The sequence below is a fragment of the Xenopus tropicalis genome, chromosome 8 (genome assembly GCF_000004195.4).
Source record: "Xenopus tropicalis strain Nigerian chromosome 8, UCB_Xtro_10.0, whole genome shotgun sequence".
NCBI lineage: Eukaryota > Metazoa > Chordata > Amphibia > Anura > Pipidae > Xenopus > Xenopus tropicalis.
In genome coordinates, this window is record NC_030684.2 from 141703285 (window position 1) to 141721395 (window position 18111).

The 18111-nt window shown below is 50.7% G+C and overlaps 1 protein-coding gene across 1 annotated transcript in view; it reads left to right on the forward strand.

Moving 5' to 3' along the window:
• Positions 1 to 1291: 1291 nt before the first annotated feature.
• Positions 1292 to 18111, forward strand: part of itga10 (integrin subunit alpha 10) — a 52863-nt gene continuing 36043 nt past the window's right edge. The window contains exons 1-6 of the mRNA XM_031891464.1: positions 1292 to 1492; positions 7570 to 7681; positions 11206 to 11315; positions 12601 to 12689; positions 15498 to 15612; positions 15715 to 15842. Coding sequence (XP_031747324.1) covers positions 1441 to 1492; positions 7570 to 7681; positions 11206 to 11315; positions 12601 to 12689; positions 15498 to 15612; positions 15715 to 15842 — 606 coding nt within the window. The 5' untranslated portion in view covers positions 1292 to 1440. The remainder of the gene's footprint in view (positions 1493 to 7569; positions 7682 to 11205; positions 11316 to 12600; positions 12690 to 15497; positions 15613 to 15714; positions 15843 to 18111) is intronic.

Here is an 18111-nt window from a genome sequence, read left to right on the forward strand (position 1 = left end):
CTACTGTCTCCATCCAGATGTCTTCAACACTAAAGTCTTTACCCGTTAAGACAAATACTGGTCCAAGGTGACCCCCAAAATGAGTCAAATTAACTTCCCCAGTCACTATGAATTCCTACTGCAACTGCCAATCTCTCACTCGTTTGCTCTACCTTCTCCATCTTGTCCTACTGTCTCCATCTTGTCCTACTGTCTTCATCTTGCCCTACTGTCTCCATCTTGCCCTACTGTCTCCATCTTGTCCTACTGTCTCCATCCTGCCCTACTGTCTCCATCTTGCCCTACTGTCCCCATCTTGCCCTACTGCCTCCATCTTGCCCTACTGTCTCCATCTTGCCCTACTGTCTCCATCTTGCCCTACTGTCCCCATCTTGCCCTACTGTCCCCATCTTGCCCTACTGCCTTCATCTTGCCCTACTGCCTCCATCTTGCCCTACTGCCTCCATCTTGCCCTACTGTCTCCATCTTGCCCTACTGTCTCCATCTTGTCCTACTGTCTCCATCCTGCCCTACTGTCTCCATCTTGCCCTACTGTCCCCATCTTGCCCTACTGTCTTCATCTTGCCCTACTGCCTCCATCTTGCCCTACTGTCTCCATCTTGCCCTACTGTCTCCATCCTGCCCTACTGCCTCCATCCTGCCCTACTGTCTCCATCTTGCCCTACTGTCTCCATTTTGCCCTACTGTCTCCATCTTGCCCTACTGTCTCCATTTTGCCCTACTGTCTCCATCTTGCCCTACTGTCTCCATCCTGCCCTACTGTCTCCATCTTGCCCTACTGTCTCCATTTTGCCCTACTGTCTCCATCTTGCCCTACTGTCTCCATCTTGCCCTACTGTCTCCATTTTGCCCTACTGTCTCCATCTTGCCCTACTGTCTCCATCTTGCCCTACTGTCTCCATCTTGTCCTACTGTCTCCATCTTGTCCTACTGTCTCCATCTTGCCCTACTGTCTCCATCTTGCCCTACTGTCTCCATCCTGCCCTACTGTCTCTCTATCTTGCCCTACTGTCTCCATCCTGCCCTACTGTCTCTCTAACTTGCCCTACTGTCTCTCTAGCTTGCCCGTATGTCACCACCCCACAGTTCTCACCTACAAATGCTACAATGTTCACAGCCGGACAGTCTCTATTTCCGTTCCAGCTTTCCAGACATCATTACCACCTTCACTGGGAGGCAGTGCCCTGTCCCCTCCACTCATTGCATATTCCCTGCCTCTCCTTCCCTGCTATTGGCCAGCCTCACACCCAGCCCTGTAATATTGTCTCCCCGGCCAAGAGAAAAAAAAGCAGAGGGAAAACAGAGTTATATTAATGAGCCAATGAGGTTGCGCCCCCGGGAGAGGGAGAGTGGAGCAGCGAGTGGAGTGAGGACAGAGGGAGCTTTCAGCCTGTGGGTCGGGGGAGTCTGCCCTCCTGCAATAGGAACTGTACCCCCTCCATGGAGTCCCACCGGCACCTCCTCATCCTCCTCTCTCTGCTCCTGGAACCAGGTAAGTGACTCTTACCCTTTATATCCCATTAGCCTGCCCTGCTGCCCCATTAACCCTTACCCTGCCCCAGTGACAGAATTGCCCCAGGGGCAACAGCTTTATTACTCCCTCAGCCCCAGTACAGGGTGCTGCTTGCTGATAGAATCCAGTGTTTGTCTGCTTTACCTTTAGAGATTAAAGGGGAACTTTGCCTCCTAATGAGCTGTCAGTGGGTCGGGGCGTACGGAGCCAAATCTTTATTTTCCAATTGAAATGTGGTGCGAGAGAGAGTAGTTACAAAGGGGGGAAAAGAAAAGGGGGAGTAAGGGGGTAAATATTGGGGGGGAAGCAGCAACACTTTGTGGTTGCTAGTTTAAGTTACCTTAGCAACCAGCCAGATCAGCGCCAGGCTGGATAAAAATGTCAGTAATTCCTAAGGCAGGATCTAGGTCTCCCTGTGCCCAAACATCTCCCTGCGCTTCATGCTTATCATAGCAGAACAGCAGTGCAGTAAAGTGAAGCCTCGGCTATTCCTAGCCCTGCTGGGGGCGGGGCCAACACGGTGCCAGCGCATTGGGTGGGCTTTGTGTCTGGACAGTGTGGATTTATATTTATAGATTTGTAGGATGTATTTAGAGCTGGGCACAAACCTGTAATTTATACCCCCCCCCTCCATCCATGGGGTAACTGGGGGGCCGGCCACTGCCTCCCCGGGCTCCGAGCCTCCGTAGCCACAAGTACTTAAAGGGAAACTATGCCCTCAACTCGATAAATATAGCTTTTCTCTTAAATATATAGAATCAACCCAAACACTAGTGCCCCTCCTACTCACTCTGATTGGCTACAGGTTGGTCTAGCCCTGGGGATATTGTAATGCTCTGATTGGCTACAGGTTGGTCTAGCCCTGGGGATATTGTAATTCCCTGATTGGCTACAGGTTGGTCTAGCCCTGGGGATATTGTAATTCCCTGATTGGCTACAGGTTGGTCTAGCCCTGGGGATATTGTAATGCTCTGATTGGCTACAGGTTGGTCTGGCTCTGGGGATATTGTAATTCCCTGATTGGCTACAGGTTGGTCTAGCCTGGGAATATTGTAATTCCCTGATTGGCTACAGGTTGGTCTAGCCCTGGGGATATTGTAATGCTCTGATTGGCTACAGGTTGGTCTAGCTCTGGGGATATTGTAATTCTCTGATTGGCTACAGGTTGGTCTAGCCCTGGGGATATTGTAATTCCCTGATTGGCTACAGGTTGGTCTAGCCCTGGGGATATTGTAATTCCCTGATTGGCTACAGGTTGGTCTAGCCCTGGGGATATTGCAATGCTCTGATTGGCTACAGGTTGGTCTAGCCCTGGGGATATTGTAATGCTCTGATTGGCTACAGGTTGGTCTAGCCCTGGGGATATTGTAATGCTCTGATTGGCTACAGGTTGGTCTAGCCCTGGGGATATTGTAATTCCCTGATTGGCTACAGGTTGGTCTAGCCCTGGGGATATTGTAATTCCCTGATTGGCTACAGGTTGGTCTAGCCCTGGGGATATTGTAATGCTCTGATTGGCTACAGGTTGGTCTAGCCCTGGGGATATTGTAATGCTCTGATTGGCTACAGGTTGGTCTAGCCCTGGGGATATTGTAATGCTCTGATTGGCTACAGGTTGGTCTAGCCCTGGGGATATTGTAATTCCCTGATTGGCTACAGGTTGGTCTAGCCCTGGGGATATTGTAATGCTCTGATTGGCTACAGGTTGGTCTAGCCCTGGGGATATTGTAATGCTCTGATTGGCTACAGGTTGGTCTAGCCCTGGGGATATTGTAATGCTCTGATTGGCTAGAGGTTGGTCTAGCCCTGGGGATATTGTAATGCTCTGATTGGCTACAGGTTGGTCTAGCCCTGGGGATATTGTAATTCCCTGATTGGCTACAGGTTGGTCTAGCCCTGGGGATATTGTAATTCTCTGATTGGCTACAGGTTGGTCTAGCCCTGGGGATATTGTAATTCTCTGATTGGCTACAGGTTGGTCTAGCCCTGGGGATATTGTAATGCTCTGATTGGCTACAGGTTGGTCTAGCCCTGGGGATATTGTAATTCCCTGATTGGCTACAGGTTGGTCTAGCCCTGGGGATATTGTAATGCTCTGATTGGCTACAGGTTGGTCTAGCCCTGGGGATATTGTAATTCTCTGATTGGCTACAGGTTGGTCTAGCCCTGGGGATATTGTAATGCTCTGATTGGCTACAGGTTGGTCTAGCCCTGGGGATATTGTAATGCTCTGATTGGCTACAGGTTGGTCTAGCCCTGGGGATATTGTAATTCCCTGATTGGCTACAGGTTGGTCTAGCCCTGGGGATATTGTAATGCTCTGATTGGCTAGAGGTTGGTCTAGCCCTGGGGATATTGTAATGCTCTAATTGGCTACAGGTTGGTCTAGCCCTGGGGATATTGTAATGCTCTGATTGGCTACAGGTTGGTCTAGCTCTGGGGATATTGTAATTCCCTGATTGGCTACAGGTTGGTCTAGCCTGGGGATATTGTAATTCCCTGATTGGCTACAGGTTGGTCTGGCCCTGGGGATATTGTAATTCCCTGATTGGCTACAGGTTGGTCTAGCCCTGGGGATATTGTAATGCTCTGATTGGCTACAGGTTGGTCTAGCTCTGGGAATATTGTAATGCTCTGATTGGCTACAGGTTGGTCTAGCCCTGGGGATATTGTAATGCTCTGATTGGCTACAGGTTGGTCTAGCCCTGGGGATATTGTAATGCTCTGATTGGCTACAGGTTGGTCTAGCCCTGGGGATATTGTAATTCCCTGATTGGCTACAGGTTGGTCTAGCCCTGGGGATATTGTAATGCTCTGATTGGCTACAGGTTGGTCTAGCCCTGGGGATATTGTAATTCCCTGATTGGCTACAGGTTGGTCTAGCCCTGGGGATATTGTAATGCTCTGATTGGCTACAGGTTGGTCTAGCCCTGGGGATATTGTAATGCTCTGATTGGCTACAGGTTGGTCTAGCCCTGGGGATATTGTAATGCTCTGATTGGCTACAGGTTGGTCTAGCCCTGGGGATATTGTAATGCTCTGATTGGCTACAGGTTGGTCTAGCCCTGGGGATATTGTAATTCTCTGATTGGCTACAGGTTGGTCTAGCCCTGGGGATATTGTAATGCTCTGATTGGCTACAGGTTGGTCTAGCCCTGGGGCTATTGTAATGCTCTGATTGGCTACAGGTTGGTCTAGCCCTGGGGATATTGTAATGCTCTGATTGGCTACAGGTTGGTCTAGCCCTGGGGATATTGTAATTCCCTGATTGGCTACAGGTTGGTCTAGCCCTGGGGATATTGTAATGCTCTGATTGGCTAGAGGTTGGTCTAGCCCTGGGGATATTGTAATGCTCTAATTGGCTACAGGTTGGTCTAGCCCTGGGGATATTGTAATGCTCTGATTGGCTACAGGTTGGTCTAGCTCTGGGGATATTGTAATTCCCTGATTGGCTACAGGTTGGTCTAGCCTGGGGATATTGTAATTCCCTGATTGGCTACAGGTTGGTCTGGCCCTGGGGATATTGTAATTCCCTGATTGGCTACAGGTTGGTCTAGCCCTGGGGATATTGTAATGTTCTGATTGGCTACAGGTTGGTCTAGCCCTGGGGATATTGTAATGCTCTGATTGGCTACAGGTTGGTCTAGCTCTGGGAATATTGTAATGCTCTGATTGGCTACAGGTTGGTCTAGCCCTGGGGATATTGTAATGCTCTGATTGGCTACAGGTTGGTCTAGCCCTGGGGATATTGTAATGCTCTGATTGGCTACAGGTTGGTCTAGCCCTGGGGATATTGTAATTCCCTGATTGGCTACAGGTTGGTCTAGCCCTGGGGATATTGTAATGCTCTGATTGGCTACAGGTTGGTCTAGCCCTGGGGATATTGTAATGCTCTGATTGGCTACAGGTTGGTCTAGCCCTGGGGATATTGTAATGCTCTGATTGGCTACAGGTTGGTCTAGCCCTGGGGATATTGTAATGCTCTGATTGGCTACAGGTTGGTCTAGCCCTGGGGATATTGTAATGCTCTAATTGGCTACAGGTTGGTCTAGCCCTGGGGATATTGTAATGCTCTGATTGGCTACAGGTTGGTCTAGCTCTGGGGATATTGTAATTCCCTGATTGGCTACAGGTTGGTCTAGCCTGGGGATATTGTAATTCCCTGATTGGCTACAGGTTGGTCTGGCCCTGGGGATATTGTAATTCCCTGATTGGCTACAGGTTGGTCTGGCCCTGGGGATATTGTAATTCCCTGATTGGCTACAGGTTGGTCTAGCCCTGGGGATATTGTAATGCTCTGATTGGCTACAGGTTGGTCTAGCCCTGGGGATATTGTAATGTTCTGATTGGCTACAGGTTGGTCTAGCCCTGGGGATATTGTAATGCTCTGATTGGCTACAGGTTGGTCTAGCTCTGGGAATATTGTAATGCTCTGATTGGCTACAGGTTGGTCTAGCCCTGGGGATATTGTAATGCTCTGATTGGCTACAGGTTGGTCTAGCCCTGGGGATATTGTAATGCTCTGATTGGCTACAGGTTGGTCTAGCCCTGGGGATATTGTAATTCCCTGATTGGCTACAGGTTGGTCTAGCCCTGGGGATATTGTAATGCTCTGATTGGCTACAGGTTGGTCTAGCCCTGGGGATATTGTAATGCTCTGATTGGCTACAGGTTGGTCTAGCCCTGGGGATATTGTAATGCTCTGATTGGCTACAGGTTGGTCTAGCCCTGGGGATATTGTAATGCTCTGATTGGCTACAGGTTGGTCTAGCCCTGGGGATATTGTAATGCTCTGATTGGCTACAGGTTGGTCTAGCCCTGGGGATATTGTAATTCCCTGATTGGCTACAGGTTGGTCTAGCCCTGGGAATATTGTAATGCTCTGATTGGCTACAGGTTGGTCTAGCCCTGGGGATATTGTAATGCTCTGATTGGCTACAGGTTGGTCTAGCCCTGGGGATATTGTAATGCTCTAATTGGCTACAGGTTGGTCTAGCCCTGGGGATATTGTAATGCTCTGATTGGCTACAGGTTGGTGTAGCCCAACTCTGAGCTGGATTTGAGTAATGTTTTTATTTCTTCTTCCTGTTCTCATTAAATATGTGTGGCTTAGTTTCCTGTAATCAATAGGTTTCTACTGTGACAGAATGCTCTGTTATACAGATAGCTAGAATCTCAGCCATAAAGCAGGGCAGGACTGCTGCTTACAATGGGGGGATCAGATAGGATCTGTGCCACTGTGACAGAATGCTCTGTTATACAGATAGCTAGAATCTCAGCCATAAAGCAGGGCACGACTGCTGCTTACAATGGGGGGGATCAGATAGGATCTGTGCCACTGTGACAGAATGCTCTGTTATACAGATAGCTAGAATCTCAGCCATAAAGCAGGGCAGGACTGCTGCTTACAATGGGGGGATCAGATAGGATCTGTGCCACTGTGACAGAATGCTCTGTTATACAGATAGCTAGAATCTCAGCCATAAAGCAGGGCAGGACTGCTGCTTACAATGGGGGGGATCAGATAGGATCTGTGCCACTGTGACAGAATGCTCTGTTATACAGATAGATATATACAGTATATAATACTGATGCTGTCTCTGAGAGGATGCTGGGAATTGTAGCCTCATTCCCTGGGACTCTGCTGGACCATATTTAGGCCCCAATGATGAATGGGCAGCAGAGAGGTGCTGGGCGGCAGTGGGAGGCAACTGGCGGGTCCCCACCCTGGATAATTGGTACTGTGTCGGTTTGGGGAGGTTTCTCTACATTCCTTGGCTCTTAGTGGGACAGAGAGTCTCTGTATTGGGCTCTTGGTACTAACTGCCCCCCCCCCACACATCTGCCCTTCCAGTGACCGAGAGCCCCCCCCAGCCTGGGGACCACAGGTGCCCTCCTCTTTAAAGGGAAAGTATAGCCTGATTTTATGCAGTTGTGCCCAATACGTATTTATTTCTATGTATGGGAAGGAGCTGCCATATTGCTTCCCCTAGGCAGTTCCCCCTGGACAGATACTGATGACCCTCCGCATTCTGTTTGTTCATATTGTATTTCAGGGTCGATTTCATGCTTTAATATTGACACCAGGAGGCCGCGTATTTTCCGGGGGCCAGAAGAAGCTCAGTTTGGCTACAAGGTTCTCCAACATGAGGCTGAAGGCCAGAAATGGTAAGTGGACTTCCCTGTGTGTCCAGATGATGGTTCGGTGGCTTCAGTGGCTGTAGATTTGCTGATGGACTACAACTCCCATGACCCCCCAATGAGGCCCCTGTTAGTTCAGAGGCACCTGGGGAGCCCAGCTTGGCAGTTAGTAGCCTATACATCTTCATCATCACTAATGGACTCATTGCTGAACTTCTGACCCACAAACCTGCCCTACTGGTCTGCCTTTTCCTTTAGCTGAGCCAAGGCCTTCTCTTGCCAGCCCGTGGGCTCCTCTCAGCTGACTAAGGAATGAGCCTCACACACCGCACTCTTGGCAGCCCTTAGTCCCATCTTGCTGATATTAACTGTTAGGAACCTCCGGAACCTGCCCATCTAGCCTTCGCTCTACTGACTTCAACAGTTCAGTTGACTACCTAGAACTATTGCCACATTATTGTCCTATCAACTACATGGACCAGTTGGCACAATAGCTGCCATTTTCCGGTCTGTAGACTTCTCAGCTGATTATGGAACAACCCTTGTACCCCACAGTCTTGACAGCCCTTACTTTCATGTTGTTGATGTTAAAGGGTTTAATACCCCCAGAACCTGCCCATGGGGTTTCACTCTGCTGTTGATTATCAGGGACTATTTATACAATATCATCCATTTCCCACTCTATCTTCCACCACATCTCTTGTCGATATCAGAGAAAGTCCTGTTGACTACCTGGACCTATTGCCCCAATATTGTCCATTTCCTACTCTATCTTCCACCACATCTCTTGTCGATATCAGAGAAAGTCCTGTTGACTACCTGGACCTATTGCCCCAATATTGTCCATTTCCTACTCTATCTTCCACCACATCTCTTATCGATATCAGAGAAAGTCCTGTTGACTACCTGGACCTATTGTCCCAATATTGTCCATTTCCTACTCTATCTTCCACCACATCTCTTGTCGATATCAGAGAAAGTCCTGTTGACTACCTGGACCTATTGTCCCAATATTGTCCATTTCCTACTCTATCTTCCACCACCTGTCTTGTTTATATCAGAGAAAGTCCTGTTGACTACCTGGACCTATTGCCCCAATATTGTCCATTTCCTACTCTATCTTCCACCACCTGTCTTGTTTATATCAGAGAAAGTCCTGTTGACTACCTGGACCTATTGCCCCAATATTGTCCATTTCCTACTCTATATTCCACCACCTGTCTTGTTGATATCAGAGAAAGTCCTGTTGACTACCTGACCTTATTGCCCCAGTATTGTCCATTTCCTACTCTATCTTCCACCACCTGTCTTGTTTATATCAGAGAAAGTCCTGTTGACTACCTGACCTTATTGCCCCAATATTGTCCATTTCCTACTCTATCTTCCACCACCTGTCTTGTTGATATCAGAGAAAGTCCTGTTGACTGCCTGGACCTATTGCCCCAATATTGTCCATTTCCTACTCTATCTTCCACCACCTGTCTTGTTGATATCAGAGAAAGTCCTGTTGACTACCTGACCTTATTGCCCCAATATTGTCCATTTCCTACTCTATCTTCCACCACCTGTCTTGTTTATATCAGAGAAAGTCCTGTTGACTACCTGACCTTATTGCCCCAGTATTGTCCATTTCCTACTCTATATTCCATCACCTGTCTTGTTGATATCAGAGAAAGTTCTGTTGACTACCTGGACCTATTGCCCCAATATTGTCCATTTCCTACTCTATCTTCCACCACCTGTCTTGTTGATATCAGAGAAAGTCCTGTTGACTACCTGACCTTATTGCCCCAGTATTGTCCATTTCCTACTCTATATTCCATCACCTGTCTTGTTGATATCAGAGAAAGTTCTGTTGACTACCTGGACCTATTGCCCCAATATTGTCCATTTCCTACTCTATCTTCCACCATATTTCTTGTTCTGCACCACCACCAGTTGTATTCTTTATGTCACCTCTTCTCTTAATCTAAAGGACAATCCCGTTGACTACCTGGAATGGTCCTGTTGGTTACATGCCCTCCCAACCATTTCCCAATTATTTTCCAATTTCATCTGGTGGTTTCAGGAATGGCCAGTTGACTACCTGGCTCTGTTGGCCTTGCCCCTTAGCAGGTCATCCAATCGGCAAGCTCTTGCCCCCCCCCCCCCCGGCTAGGCTATTACCATGCAGTAACCAGAAGCCGAGTGAACTTTCTTGCCAACATTAGTGATGTTTGGGTTCCAGCTTCTGTTTACGGAGATCCACCTCCGCTCCTCATATGAGCATCTGCTTTATTTCCTTCCGACTCCCCAAGGGAAAATGAGCCTGACAGCAACTCTCCCCTTAATGGCTGTACCAGGCTGTGCGGGAAGGGGGCGCTCCTCTCGGGAATAAGGACTGAGAGCTTCCTGCCTGCAGGTCTGTAGGTGGATATGGATCTAAGGCTGATGATACATCTGGATTCCTAATCTGTAGGATACGGCCTGACTCTTCTGTCCTTAACCCACTGTGTCCCAGACAAGAGCAACAGAGCTGTGGGCTTCCTGTATCTCTATTGTTACTATGGACAAACCCAGGGGGGTAATAGATCTTATACTTCCACTCACGTACAGTCTGGCTCATTCCCCCTCTCTGGGTAGGGAACCCCATAACCTGACTGCCCTTACAGTAAAGAGCCCCTTCCTATGCTGATGGTGAGATCCCCTTTCCTCCCCACCCCCAATGTATCACTCATTCCCCCTCTCTTGGTAGGGAACCCCATAACCTGACTGCCCTTACAGTAAGGAACCCCTTCCTATGCTGATAGTGAGATCCCCTTTCCTCCCCACCCCCAATGTATCACTCATTCCCCCTCTCTTGGTAGGGAACCCCATAACCTGACTGCCCTTACAGTAAGGAACCCCTTCCTATGCTGATAGTGAGATCCCCTTTCCCCCCCACCCCCAATGTATCACTCATTCCCCCTCTCTTGGTAGGGAACCCCATAACCTGACTGCCCTTACAGTAAGGAACCCCTTCCTATGCTGATAGTGAGATCCCCTTTCCCCCCCACCCCCAATGTATCACTCATTCCCCCTCTCTTGGTAGGGAATCCCATAACCTGACTGCCCTTCCAGTAAGGAACCCCTTCCTATGCTGATGGTGAGATCCCCTTTCCTCATTTGCCCTTTCTTGATGGTTCTGTTCTGGCCCCAGTGCTGTTTCCCACGTTACAGTTAATAGAGGATTTCTAGCATTAGTCAGTTCTGTTCCGTTTCCCCGGGGGCTACAGGTCGTACATAGTTACTGTATGTTCAGGTTATGGATCCTGCAGATGGGAAACTCCATCCTGTTATTCCCATTATTGGCTCCCATGTTCCTAGGGAGAATGACATTCCCAGCCGCGCTGTAAGCAACTTGTTCCTTGCCCTTCACTGCCCGGTGCGACTCCCTAACACATGATATTCGTGGGGTAGATATTCCTGTTCGAAGCTGATTGCTGATTGGTTGCTGCTGTATATAACAATACAATAAGGTGCTAAATGGAAAGATATTATACTTTTATGTTTGTGCCTCCTTTGTCACGCAGGATGTTGGTGGGGGCCCCGTGGGACGGCTCGGAGGACAACCGGCAGGGAGATGTGTACAGATGCATTGTGGGTGATCAGAGCAACTCCTCCTGCACTAAAGTCAACCTGGGTATGTTCCTTAGTGCTGAGCCCTCTGTCTGGGGGACCATAGTCCTTCTCTGTATATTTGTATTTATACATATGGGTAGGGGGTGCCATAGTGTTTCCCTTAGACAGTACAGTATGGGGGTACAGCTTATTGTGTGCCCAGAACATTCCTTCTCTGTATATTTGTATTTATACATATGGTTAGGGGGTGCCATAGTGTTTCCCTTAGACAGTACAGTATGGGGGTACAGCTTATTGTGTGCCCAGAGCATTCCTTCTCTGTATATTTGTATTTATACATATGGGTAGGGGGTGCCATAGTGTTTCCCTTAGACAGTACAGTATGGGGGTACAGCTTATTGTGTGCCCAGAACATTCCTTCTCTGTATATTTGTATTTATACATATGGTTAGGGGGTGCCATAGTGTTTCCCTTAGACAGTACAGTATGGGGGTACAGCTTATTGTGTGCCCAGAACATTCCCTCTCTGTATATTTGTATTTATACATATGGGTAGGGGGTGCCATAGTGTTTCCCTTAGACAGTACAGTATGGGGGTACAGCTTATTGTGTGCCCAGAGCATTCCTTCTCTGTATATTTGTATTTATACATATGGGTAGGGGGTGCCATAGTGTTTCCCTTAGACAGTACAGTATGGGGGTACAGCTTATTGTGTGCCCAGAACATTCCTTCTCTGTATATTTGTATTTATACATATGGTTAGGGGGTGCCATAGTGTTTCCCTTAGACAGTACAGTATGGGGGTACAGCTTATTGTGTGCCCAGAGCATTCCTTCTCTGTATATTTGTATTTATACATATGGGTAGGGGGTGCCATAGTGTTTCCCTTAGACAGTACAGTATGGGGGTACAGCTTATTGTGTGCCCAGAACATTCCTTCTCTGTATATTTGTATTTATACATATGGGTAGGGGGTGCCATAGTGTTTCCCTTAGACAGTACAGTATGGGGTACAGCTTATTGTGTGCCCAGAACATTCCCTCTCTGTATATCTGTATTTATACATATGGGTAGGGGGTGCCATAGTGTTTCCCTTAGACAGTACAGTATGGGGGTACAGCTTATTGTGTGCCCAGAACATTCCTTCTCTGTATATTTGTATTTATACATATGGGTAGGGGGTGCCATAGTGTTTCCCTTAGACAGTACAGTATGGGGGTACAGCTTATTGTGTGCCCAGAACATTCCTTCTCTGTATATTTGTATTTATACACATGGGTAGGAGGTGCCATAGTGCACAGTACAGTATGGGGGTACAGCTGACTTTGGCCCGTTACTATGACAGGGGAGCTCGCCCTGCGGAACGCCTTGGCCCAGATGAAGAACATGCACTTGGGAATGGCGCTGACACCTGACTCACAAGGTGGTTTTGTGGTGAGTTCCGCTGATCTATATACGGAATGTTGGGCAGGAAATACTTGGCTATTTATTTTCCCCTGCCCCCCCCCCATACAGGGCTATTGTGCAACTTCCCCCAGGGCTGAGGCCCAATTACCAACCTGTAACCCCTTCCTGCATTGGTAGCAGTGCATGCTGGGAGATGTTGTTTTTGGAACAGTATCAAAGGGGCGGTTCACCTTTATGTTAACTTTTACTATGTTTTCGATTGGTCTTCATTATTTGTTTCTTATAGTTTTTGAATTATTTCCCTTCTTCTTCTGTTTCTTTGCAGCTTTCAAATGGGGGTCACTGACCCCGGCAGCCAAACCCTATTGCTCTGTGAGGCTCCAGTTTTATTGTTATTGTTACTTTTTATTCCTTATCTTTCTATTCGGCCCCTCTCCTATTCATATACCAGTCTCTCATTCAAACCACTTCATGGTTGCTAAGGTAATTTGGACCCTAGCAACTCTTTGCAGCTTTCAAATGGGGGGTCACTGACCCCGGCAGCCAAACCCTATTGCTCTGTGAGGCTCCAGTTTTATTGTTATTGTTACTTTTTATTCTTTATCTTTCTATTCAGCCCCTCCCCTATTCATATTCCATTTTCTCACTGCCACTCTACCTTAGCCACTCCCTGGTTGCTAAGGTACTTTGGACCTTAGCAACCAGATAACTGCAGAAATTCCCAACTGAACAAAAAGTAAAATAAAGAAAAAACTAGAAATAATAAAAAATGAAGACCAATTGCAAATTGTCTCAGAATATTTCTCTCTACATTATACTAAACGTTAACTCTTAGCTTGCTGGATGCTGCTGGGTGATCACGTAGGGGCCCCGCAATACCTAATGGCCTGCGGCCCTCCAGCTGTGGTTCCTCCAACTCCCAGCAGGCGGGGGGGGGGGGTGTAGGCTGCATATCTGTCATTCTATATGGCAGGGGTTGGCATTCCCAGACGGGCCGGCACCTCCGGGGTTAATGCCAGGGTGGGGTGCTGGTGCATATTTGCGGTTGAGCTGATTCAGTGCTGAGCTGGGCGCCCGCCCTGGAACCACAATGGGCTCCGGCCAACGCAGGTAGCGCCTCTGCCCTCGGCCGAATACAGACGCATTTACCCCAAAAACCCTTTCGCCAGCTCAGGAGGTGCCTATTCATAGACTGGGGTTATGTAGTAATACAGGTACCGGTGTCCAATCAGCTTGCACTGGTGTGGGGCAGTTAGAATAAGGAAAGCATCTGATTGGTTGCTATGGGTTAAGGGGCTAGGGTGTACAGAACTGGTAGCCCATTACTAAATGGTTTCTGATTCCACTTCCCACAATGCCTTGCTCACAGTGTCGGACAGGGGGGTGCAGGGCATACCGGGGCTGCAGCCCCAGGGGCCCTGCACCCCCGAGGTGCCTCCTTTGGCCGTGTCCCCCACAGGGGCCCCCGCCGCACACCCCTAAACCCCCCACAGGGGCCCCCGCTTCGCACCCCTAAACCCCCCCACAGGGGCCCCCCGCCGCGCACCCCTAAACCCCCCACAGGGGCCCCCCGCCGCACACCCCTAAACCCCCCACAGGGGCCCCCGCTTCGCACCCCTAAACCCCCCCACAGGGGCCCCCGCCGCACACCCCTAAACCCCCCACAGGGGCCCCCGCCGCGCACCCCTAAACCCCCCCACAGGGGCCCCCGCCACGCACCCCTGAACCCCCTCAGAGGGGCCCCCGCCGTGCACCCCCAAACCCCCCCACAGGGGCCCCCGGCGCGCAACCCTAAACCCCCCCACAGGGGCCCCCGGCGCGCACCCCTAAACCCCCCCACAGGGGCCCCCCGGCGCGCACTCCTAAACCCCCCCCGGCGCGCACCCCTAAACCCCCCCATAGGGGCCCCTGGTCTCCCCCCCCCTAAACCCCCCCACAGGGGCCCCTGCCGCGCACCCCTAAACCCCCCCACCGCGCACCAGTAAAGCCCCCCACAGGGGCCCCCGCCGCGCACCCCTAAACCCCCCCACAGGGGCCCCCGCCACGCACCCCTAAACCCCCCCACAGGGGCCCCCGCCGCGCACCCCTAAACCCCCCCACAGGGGCCCCCGCCGCGCACCCCTAAACCCCCCACAGGGGCCCCTGCCGCGCACCCCTAAACCCCCCCACCGCGCACCAGTAAAGCCCCCCACAGGGGCCCCCGCCGCGCACCCCTAAACCCCCCCACAGGGGCCCCCGCCACGCACCCCTAAACCCCCCCACAGGGGCCCCCGCCGCGCACCCCTAAACCCCCCCACAGGGGACCCTGCCACGCACCCCTAAACCCCCCCACAGTGGCCCTTGCCACGCACCCCTAAACCCACCCCGCAGGGGCCAGCGCACCCCTAAACCCCCCCACAGGGGCCGCCCCTGCGCACCCCTAAACCTCCCCACAGGGCCCCCGCTGCGCACCCCTAAACCCCCCCACAGGGGCCCCCGCCACGCACCCCTAAACCCCCCCTAAAATCTCCCCCCCCCAGGGGCCCCTATCCTCAGGGGAGGACATCGGAGGCCAGAGGAAGCAGCAATAGGGTTGTGTCTGGGCCGTTTTCCCGGTGTCCCGGCGGCCCAGTCCGACCCTGCTGGCTCATTCCAGCCATTCCCATTTCTTACACATATGTTCTATGCAGAGCATGCAAGGCATTGTGGGAATGAGTGTCATGGCTGGAGGGGTGCTGCTATATTTGTTATGTAGTCAGGACCAGCAGTGCAGAGAATAAAGAATATTCTAACTATATTTAGTTACCATTTTTGCATTGCCATTTATATGTCTTTCTCCCCCCCCCCATTGCCCAGGCTTGCGCCCCCTTGTGGTCCCAGGAGTGCGGCACTTCCATGTACAGCACTGGGATTTGCGCCAGTGTCGATAAGGCTTTCCGCCCCTCGGGGACCGTTGCACCCACCGCCCAGAGTGAGTAACCCTAATTAAACTGGGGAACTACAAGTCCCATGATCCTCAGCTGTCCTGCCGCAGAGGAATGGGGGTTAATGGGGGCCACATCTCTCTCGGCAGAATGCTCCACCTATCTGGACATTGTGATTGTGCTGGACGGGTCCAACAGTATCTACCCCTGGTACGAGGTGCAGAATTTCCTCAGCAACATCCTCAGCAAGTTCTTCATTGGCCCAAATCAGATACAGGTCAGTACCGAGTGTATGTGCCCATTGCTTTCTCTTCTCTCGAGAGAACAGCGCCTCTAGTGGTCTGTAATAGATTTCCTCTACTCAATGGATAAATGCCTTAGTAGGATCAAGCAATATGGCAGCTCCTGCTCCTACCCAGGAAAGGACTGTAATGCACACAATAAGACTAAGCAAAGGATTGTGGGAGCTCTCTGCCCGGCCTATCCAGTAAAACACCTGCCAAGGCTGAGGCTGGCATTACAAATTTACCAGCAATAAAGTTGCTTAAATTTAGCCCCTAGCCCCCCCACCTACACCCTCATCTTGCCCCAATCCTTCCTGGATCCACCCTCTAGGGCTCCGTCACATCATAGCCCTGCCCCTTTTTACATCACCTGCCCTCTTGCCACGCCCCATTTATGTTATGGGCCGCCCCCTTTTGTGCTCCGTCGTATCATAGCTTGCCCTGCCCATTTTTACATCACCTGCCCTGTTGCCACACCCCATTTATATTATGACCCGCCCCCTTTTGGCACTGACAGTGACCATCCAGTAAAAATACGTTTAACCCTTCTCCCTTTAGGCCTAATTGCCAGATGGAAAGGAATTATCCATGGGAGCCTGTGGCTTTAAGGCCCTGAGCTGCTGGAAAGTGACCCCATGGGCTGTTGTGATTATTAAGGGGATGTGGTTGGCTGTGTTTACATGGCCGGGGGGGGGGGGTTACATGTAGCAAACAAACCATATTTATCCTCCCCCAAATGCTGACAGCAGCCGAATGCCAGGTGGGAAAACCACAGAGCGAGGGAATGGGGGGGTCACAGGCTGCAGGGCCTCCCTGTAACATCTACAGTCTGCGGCTCTGCCTCATCCTGGGCAGGGGGGGGAACAACTGAACTGGAGGTGTTATATATATATATATATCTATATGTACATACAGTAACATGGAAACAGCACCATATAAAGCAACGAGCTGCGCAACTTCCTAACTGTCTCCATTCCGAATACATTTTGCCCCATGTTCCTATAACAGACTGGCTTATTCCAGTCTCTGTACTTCCTGCTCCTGGGCTGCTCTCTTTCCCATGGTCAGGCAGGAACCTCCCCCTGGGTAAGTGAATCCAATCTCCCCCAGTACTTACCCAGGTACAGAGCTCTGATTCTCTGTACTTCCTGCTCCTGGGCTGCTCTCATTCCCATGGTCAGACAGCAACCTCCCCCTGGGTAAGTGAATCCAATCACCCCCCAGTACTTACCCAGGTACAGAGCTCTGATTCTCTGTACTTCCTGCTCCTGGGCTGCTCTCATTCCCATGGTCAGGCAGGAACCTCCCCCTGGGTAAGTGAATCCAATCTCCCCCCAGTACTTACCCAGGTACAGAGCTCTGATTCTCTGTACTTCCTGCTCCTGGGCTGCTCTCTTTCCCATGGTCAGGCAGGAACCTCCCCCCTGGGTAAGTGAATCCAATCTCCCCCCAGTACTTACCCAGGTACAGAGCTCTGATTCTCTGTACTTCCTGCTCCTGGGCTGCTCTCTTTCCCATGGTCAGGCAGGACCCCCCCCTGGGTAAGTGAATCCAATCTCCCCCCAGTACTTACCCAGGTACAGAGCTCTGATTCTCTGTACTTCCTGCTCCTGGGCTGCTCTCTTTCCCATGGTCAGGCAGGAACCTCCCCCTGGGTAAGTGAATTCAATCTCCCCCCAGTACTTACCCAGGTACAGAGCTCTGATTCTCTGTACTTCCTGCTCCTGGGCTGCTCTCTTTCCCATGGTCAGGCAGGAACCTCCCCCTGGGTAAGTGAATCCAATCTCCCCCCCAGTACTTACCCAGGTACAGAGCTCTGATTCTCTGTACTTCCTGCTCCTGGGCTGCTCTCTTTCCCATGGTCAGGCAGGACCCCCCCCCCGGGTAAGTGAATCCAATCTCCCCCCAGTACTTACCCAGGTACAGAGCTCTGATTCTCTGTACTTCCTGCTCCTGGGCTGCTCTCTTTCCCATGGTCAGGCAGGAACCTCCCCCTGGGTAAGTGAATCCAATCTCCCCCCAGTACTTACCCAGGTACAGAGCTCTGATTCTCTGTACTTCCTGCTCCTGGGCTGCTCTCTTTCCCATGGTCAGGCAGGAACCTCCCCCTGGGTAAGTGAATCCAATCTCCCCCCAGTACTTACCCAGGTACAGAGCTCTGATTCTCTGTACTTCCTGCTCCTGGGCTGCTCTCTTTCCCATGGTCAGACAGGAACCTCCCCCTGGGTAAGTGAATCCAATCTCCCCCCAGTACTTACCCAG